The sequence below is a fragment of the Sinocyclocheilus anshuiensis genome, unplaced genomic scaffold (genome assembly GCF_001515605.1).
Source record: "Sinocyclocheilus anshuiensis isolate Anshui unplaced genomic scaffold, SAMN03320099.WGS_v1.1 scaffold45, whole genome shotgun sequence".
Classification (NCBI taxonomy): domain Eukaryota; kingdom Metazoa; phylum Chordata; class Actinopteri; order Cypriniformes; family Cyprinidae; genus Sinocyclocheilus; species Sinocyclocheilus anshuiensis.
Genome location: NW_015536467.1, coordinates 235,293 through 243,212, shown reverse-complemented (window position 1 = coordinate 243,212; position 7,920 = coordinate 235,293). Strand labels below are relative to the sequence as shown.

Here is a 7,920-nt window from a genome sequence, read left to right as displayed (position 1 = left end):
CTAGTGTAACAAAACGAGCCAATGCACATTGGCATGCAATTATTGCATCCAGCTGCCGCTGATCACAGCGCAAGCATAAAAAGGCAGCCGGTGCAATGCATACCAGGTGTTCGCTGAGGAGCCGAGCCGGTGACCCAGCCGCTCAGCGGTGGTACAGCAGCCGTGGCGACGGGACGTCTCCGTTCCCTCCTTCTGGGAACGAGGGTTACATACGTAACCGAGACATTCCCGTTCAGTCGGTCACTACGACCACCTTGTCGGTTGATGTACGCAACGGTCGCTATGTTGTCTGTTTGGACCAGCACGTGCTTGCCCTGTAAGTTCCTTTTGAGACGGTTCAAGGCAAGGTGCACTGCTAACAACTCTAGGCAATTGATATGCCAGTGCAGATGGGGGTCTGTGAGGCGTGCTGTCTGTTCGACCGAATCCAACTCCATACCGAGAAAAGAGATCCTCTGTGTCGGGGAGAGTTTGCTCTTTTCCCAGTTGACCCGAAGACCCAACAGGCTGAGGCGCCGGAGCACCAGGTCCCTGTGCTCGCACAACTGATCTCGATACTGTGCTAGTATAAGCCAATCATCGAGATAGTTGAGGAAGCGAACATCCTGCTCACTGAGGGGAACAAGAGCCCCCTCCACGACTTTCGTGAAGACACGGGGAGACAGGGACAGCCCAAAGGGCAGGATCTTGTACTGGTATGCCCGTCCTTCGAACGCAAACCGCAGAAATGGTCTGTGGTGCGGATGGATCGACACATGAAATTACGCGTCCTTCAGGTCGATCGCTGCAAACCAATCTCGGGGACGGACGCACCCAAAGATGCGTTTCTGCATCAATATCCTGAACGGTAACCGGTGAAGGGCCCGGTTCAAGACACGCAGGTCCAAGATTGGTCGTAACCCACGTGCTGAAGTGCACAGGGGAGATGGCCGCCTGCAACACAAACAGGGGGTAGTGCAGCCTGATGTGTGCAACCAACTCGACACGGGAAAACCACCACCGCTGAAGCGCTGTACCGCCAACACCAAGAGCTCCAAAGAGCACGCTGAACTCATTCAGTCTTCTTCTCTCAGTAGAGTAGTCAGGAGCAAAACGATGTGATCGCTCTGCTCCGAAGTGAAAAGCTGATATGCGTTGCACCTGCTACCTTTTTATGCTCACGCTGTGATCAGCGGCAGCTGGATGCAATCATTGCATGCCCATGTCCATTGGTTTGTTTAGTTTACACTCGAAGTAGATTGGTCTCTCGAAGCGAGATCCCAATTCGTCGGTCACGACGTGACCCGTAGTGACCGACTGAAAGGGAACTTTATTTCCTCAAAAAATTCCGCAAAAAATTCACTGTTTCCACAAAAATGTTCATGTTTTCATATGTATATGTGTATATATTTTTCATTCATATAATATTGAAATATATAATATTTTATTATATAAGAAATACATATATGCAAATTTATTAAAATAACATTTATATATAATATATATCATATAATTTCATATTATATTAAAATATATTTTATTACAAATAAATATGTAAATGTACTAAAATTATATTACCATATTTACATTTTATTAAATAAAAATAAATAAATACAATACATGCATTAATTACGAATATGTTTATGTATTTTACATAGAATAAATAATAACAGTGTAGAGGCAGCATTATATAGACTGTTAGACTCTGAAATGGACAAAAAGCACAATGAAAGTAACAGATCAAAAAGTCAATCGGTTCCTCACAAAGTGATCACATGACTTCAGAAGACTCGTTCCATCATTTACTGAATTTTAAAAAGATTGACTGACATTCTCCATCATGTTGACAGATTAGAAAGGAAGTACTGGGTCTATCGCATTTCTCTACTTTAGAGACATTCTCACAGTCAAAGATACTAGTGGATTAAAAATGAAGAAAAAGACACTCTGTGAAAATTAATGAGAGAAGATTTGAGGAGAGAAACAAGAGTTTCCAAATGTAGTCCGGTGGAATGATTCATGTGATATTGTTCATTAAATCTAAGGTCTCTTTCACATTGTGAGAGCAGAGAAAAATGAAAAGGCCAAGAACCTGCAACTCAGTGGTTGGTGAAACTAAAAAAGCTCTTGCAGAACAAGAGTTATTTTTCCTGCAAGAGAAGATATCAGTGTCACATTAAAACTACCAAGCATTACAGTATTTTACAGATGGACAAAAATAGAACATGACAGGAAATGCACAACCCGGTGCGTCAAAGTGACGGATAATGATTATTTGTAGCACAACCTCTGGTCAGATGAGCTACTTTTATGGTGATTTCATGTTGAGTTCTTGTTCGTTTTGAAGCTTGGCATTATAAATCACACTCCACCTTTGAAACATGAAAAAAAAAAAAAAAACCAGCTCAGACATACAGTCTAACATCTCCTGTTGTGTTTCCTGCAAGAATGAATAATGCAGGGTTAGAATGACATGGAAATGGGGCGATCTATACCTTTAACTTGTGTGTCTCATAGACCGGTATGGTCTTTCTTGTTGATGTCCTGCTGGTTAAGCAAGTTCTGGTGACCAGCTGTGCCAGCCTTTCCAGCAGGGCTTTATAAAAATGTCTGACGCCATGTCTTAACCAGGCAATTCGACAATATCCAGCAACAAATAGTTGTTTTGAAAGAAAATGTAAAAGAACATAAAATGATAGCCAATTTCAATATATTTCCATATTTGATTTTTAATGGGGTCATGAACTGCATTTTTTATTTTTATTTTGTACTGTTCTCTGAGGTTCACTTATAATGTTATCAAGATTTTTACATAAAAAAACATCATAATTTAGAAGTAATAGGCTATTTTCTGTCCTGTTTTGACCCCCCTCATCAGATCGCTCTGTTTGAATAGTCGTGGCTGACTGTAGACTCGGAAGTAAACGCCGCTGCTGTGATTGGCTAATAGTTGTGTATGTTTGACACACAACGTCCTTCATGGATGGATGCTGCTGTGATTTAGATTATAAACACATAAATACTCAGTACATATCAAATGATCTGTAAGTAGAGGCAAAGCAATAGTGATCACGTAATAAAAACAGTTCCTCACACTTGTGCATTGCGACATTACTGTCGGATTCAATACAGTCGCAAAGCATCATCTGTTTCATTCTTTCCAAAAATCCCGCATCGAATTGTGCTTTGTTTGTGAACGAACCCACGGTAAAATGAAGTGAACAAAGGGCCAAGTTCTTACTGACGTGGTCTGGATCTTCATTAAAAATCCTGTGTTGAATTGTGCCTTGTTTGTAAACGAACCCATGCTGAAATGAAGGGAACAAAGGACCAAGTTCTTACTGACGTGGTCTGTAACTTCATTAAAAATAAAGTTAAATCACTCTTTCCTAATGTTGGGATCAGAAGGAAGGCGATGCAAAGACAGTGTTTTTCCACAACTTGGCACTGCACTGCGTCTTGTTGTCTTTGGAGCCATTGTTATCATTTGGTTTCTGGGTAGACCTGCACATTTGCCTCTCTCGTAAACACTACATGCGTGAATCGGTGGGAGGGGCTAAACAGGCAGTGATGTAGAATCGGTGGGCGGGGCTAAACAGGCAGTGATGTAGAAGCAGGCATTGATCTTCCTCTGCAGAGGCAGTGCTAATCCACACTATTACGTCATAAAGTGGCACATTCCACAAGCCGTTGTTTTGACAGATTGGCTTCAATATAAGCTTTAGACTAACAAGAAAGTTTTGAGTTCTGAAATTTACAGGATGTTTTATAGTACAATGACCACTTATATGTCAAAAGAATTTAGATTTCTCAGTTCACGACCCCTTTAAAATACATATAGACTATAATATCCCACAATCCTCGGCGCTGTTAGCTAATATCCGCGTGACGTCTGTCTGTCCGCCCCCGAGTCCCAGCAGCTTCATTACCCAGCCCAACACTTACACCTATACATCCTCAACCAGCGCCTCGATCGCAGACGCACAGAACATCCCCATTCTGAAGATGCCATCTGTTTGTTCATCACCAAAGTGATAATTTAGTTAACAAGTGTGCAAGATCTTATTATGGGCAGAGAATGAACTCATTTAGATGTAGAATTAAAGTCCTGCCGTATGATTACAGCGCACAGATGGGGAAAAGTGGGCGAAATTTATTCTGGAATTCTGGGAACAAGTTTGAGCCCATGAAATGCTTCTAGCTTTGAGACCATTGATATGCTATTGCCATAATAAAGTTAACTTTTATTGGATATACACTACTGTTCAAAAGTTTGGGGCCAGCAAGATTTGTTAATGGTTATGAAAAATGTGGGGTTTATGTATGTAATAGGCTTCTTAAATAATATCTATAATAATAAATGTTTTTGTAAGACGTCTCTTTATGCTCACCAAGGCTGTTTATTTGATCAAAAATACAGCATAAACTAAAATATTGTGAAATATTATTACAACGTTATATAACTGTTTTCTTTGTGAATATATTTTGAAATGTAATGTATTTCTGTGACCAAAGCTGAATTTTCAGCATCATTACTCCAGTCTTCAGTGTCACATGATCCTTCAGAAATCATTCTAATATGCTGATTTGCTGCTCAAGAGACATTTCTGATTTTTATCAATGTTGAAAACAGTCCACGTGATTTTTTTCAGGATTCTTTGATGAGTAGAAAGTTTAAAAACATTTATTTAAATGAGAAATCTCTTGTAACATTATACATTTCTTTACCTTCAATTTTGATCGGTTTAATACATTCTTGCTGAATTAAGGCTACTGGCTTTTCACAAGCCTTTTGCACCAGCTTCCTGTTTTAATAGGAAATATGCCAACACAGGAAAGCCATCATCAAATCTTAATCATCAAAATATATATTGACAACATATGGTTGCTACATATAATACCATAAAAAAATAATTATGTACATATACAGATTTTATTATGGGGATTTTATATATGTTATAACCATATATATTCATCTACACATAGAATGTGCATACTGTGAAAATTATATATGATATTATAGGTAACATATATTGCAATATCACTCCTTTCCCTGAGAATAAGATTAATCAGATTAATATATTAAGTCATTAATATTTTGCCCCATTTTTTAATGTCTATGCTAACAACTTGTTTCGTCAGCTTTCAAGAACACCACTAAAACCCATAAAAAAGTGTGCATTGCACATTTTAAGTAACAGCACAGTGCAACCCTAAGCATGGGAGTGATTTTGCTTAATATACAACACACACTACAGTATGACAACAGTTCACTTCCCGCATGTTCATATACACAGTAAATTATCCACCGCACTCTTGGAGTGGCTTCTGAGAGCTCTTTGGCATTGAAGGGCTCTTTTTAATTTGTCATAGATACTAATCATTTTCAAGTATCCCCCGAACAGCACGAACACTTGAGATTTCTACTCGCAGCGGAGAGTGAAGGAGTCTTTTCGATTGCATGGCAGAGTTGTCTTTCTATTATGTTTGGTTTGATTTGAATGCAATGCAACAAAAGTAGGCTGAATTCCCTAGGTCTGGCAATGCAGACGGCAAAACAGGGAGGGCAAACTGTAATTATCTCTGCATAAATAGGCTTTGACAGGCAGAATTGCAAAACAGGAAGATTAAAGATGTAAATGAGACTAATATCTACACAGAGCCTGTCTGTCGGGCAGCGCTGGAGGGGTGGCAGCTCTTTAATCGTGTGTCTGTTTGTGTGGTTTTTTAAGAGGCCGAATGGACTGAATGGTTTGACCGTGATGACGAGAGGGGGTCAGGTGACTGGGAGAAACTGACTGACCTCCACAAAGCCTTTCCAGAGCGTCTGTGCAGTAACCCTCTTGATATTGAGGTAAACATATGAATACTAAGTTACTACATACACTCTCTGAAAAAAGGTACAAAACTGTTACTATATGGCGGTACCTTTTCAAAAGCTACTAATATGTACTTTTAAAGTACTAATATGCACCTTTTATGGGTAAATAAGGTGCGAAGATGTACGATTGAGCTTTTTCACCTTAGGGTACAACCCAAATGATAGCTTTTTACCTTTCTTCTGAGAGTGTACTTAACTAAATTATTAAATGCTTATATTTTTACACAAATTACACGCAGTTTCAAAATTTTCACATTTTATGTTATGGCTGATAATCGATATGGTGGTCAGTATTATTTAAAAAAATGTTTTGCTTTGTTTTTAAACTACAAAATACTCTTTATTGTGTAGTGTAATCATGCATTAAAACCTGATAATGTTCAGCACAGCAGAAACAATGACATAGAATAAATGTTTACAGTTTTAAATGTGAAAAAAATAGGGGAAAAAATAATAAAAAACAAATAATAATTTTAAAATTCTATATATTGTGCATACTTAAATAAATCACATCCATTTGTACTCCTTACGCTACTATTCAAAAGTTTGGGGTCATTTTAATGTTTTCAGGTTGCTCACCAAGGATGCATTTATTTGATCAAAAATACAGTAAAAGCAGTACAATTCTGAAATATTATTACAATTTAAAATAATGGTTTTCGATTTGAATATATTTTAAAATGTAATTTATTCATGCGATTAAAGCTGAATTTTCAGCATCATTACTCCAGTCTTCAGTGTCACATGATCCTTCAGAAATCATTCTAATATGCTGATTTAGTGCTCAAGACACATTTCTTATTACTGTCAATGTTGAAACTGTTGTATTGCTTCATATTGTTGTGAAAAGGATTCTTCAGGATTCTTTGATGAACAGAGTTCAAAATGTATTTGAAATAGAAATATTTTGTAACATTATAAAAGTCCTGTCAATTTTAATCATTTTAATGCTTCCTTGTCAAATAAAATAATTAAATTCTTAAAAAAAACTGACCCAAACTTTTAAACGGTTGTGTATGTGAGAGAGTGACTGTTTTACTGTATTTAAAAATGTCTTCCTTTGCCTTCAGGCTGAAACTCTTGACGGCATCCCTGCCAACATGACAGGAGAAGTCTTCTCCAAGTTTGACAGAAACTATGGCTTTGTATGCCTCAACAAAGAGCAGGTGGATGGGATTTGCCACAACTACCGCGTGCGTTTCCTGTGTGGCAAACTCGGTATGTTTGAAGCAGTCTGCTTTTGGCTTCCGGAGAAACTCTTTTCTATCAGTTACTCATGTCACTCCAAACCTTTATAACTCTAATTGAAGATTTTAGGTATAATGTACCTCAAGCTGCTCTTTTGCATACAATGAATGTCAGTAGCAGCAGTATGCATATCTCTTTATGCATGGGGTCAAATGGCACGGCTGCTTACCTTTGTCTTAACAAACATTTGGAAATGCAGTTATATTTGACCAAACAATTATATATTTCCCATACTGTAAGTAAAATTAGGCGTTACAACCTTATAATTAACAGCACAGTGGAAGTAGCAGCCTAATCCTAATCAGACAAATAATAATAAAAATTATAATATTCTTAAATAAATCACCTTTTTTTCCAGTTTTGGTGTCCTTTTGTACCAGGTTATTTTAGTATCAGTGAATGACTGTTTACGATATATATTTAATATATTTAAATTAGGGATGCACTCCTTTCTGCTGTCTGTTGTTCTGTTGTTGGTGTTTCTTTGTTTGAATATGGCACTTATCACATGCTGTGTGGTATCGGCGCATTTTAACAAGTACGAGTACAGGAGACCAGTATCAGGCCCATATGGTGCATCCCTAATTTAAATTATATTATTTTTGTTAGTATTTTACTATTTTAAATCAGTTTTTATTTCTATATTTTCTGTTTTCATTTTCATTTTAATTATTTTTTTTGTGTGTTTTTGTCATAGTTCATTTTTTATATGTATAGTAGTTTTTATACATTTTTATTTCCATATCACTTTTAGTAATTTTTGTACATCAAGTTAATCCAAATTAAAATGCGAAATGTTGACTTGGCAACTA

At 37.5% G+C, this 7,920-nt stretch overlaps 1 protein-coding gene across 1 annotated transcript in view; it reads left to right on the top strand.

Annotated features, from left to right (window-relative positions):
• The window catches only part of LOC107691638 (cell migration-inducing and hyaluronan-binding protein-like), a 143,438-nt gene that overhangs the window by 74,026 nt on the left and 61,492 nt on the right, over positions 1–7,920 (top strand). The window contains exons 9-10 of the mRNA XM_016490405.1: positions 5,712–5,833; positions 6,931–7,078. Of these exons, the coding sequence (XP_016345891.1) occupies positions 5,712–5,833; positions 6,931–7,078 (270 nt within the window). The remainder of the gene's footprint in view (positions 1–5,711; positions 5,834–6,930; positions 7,079–7,920) is intronic.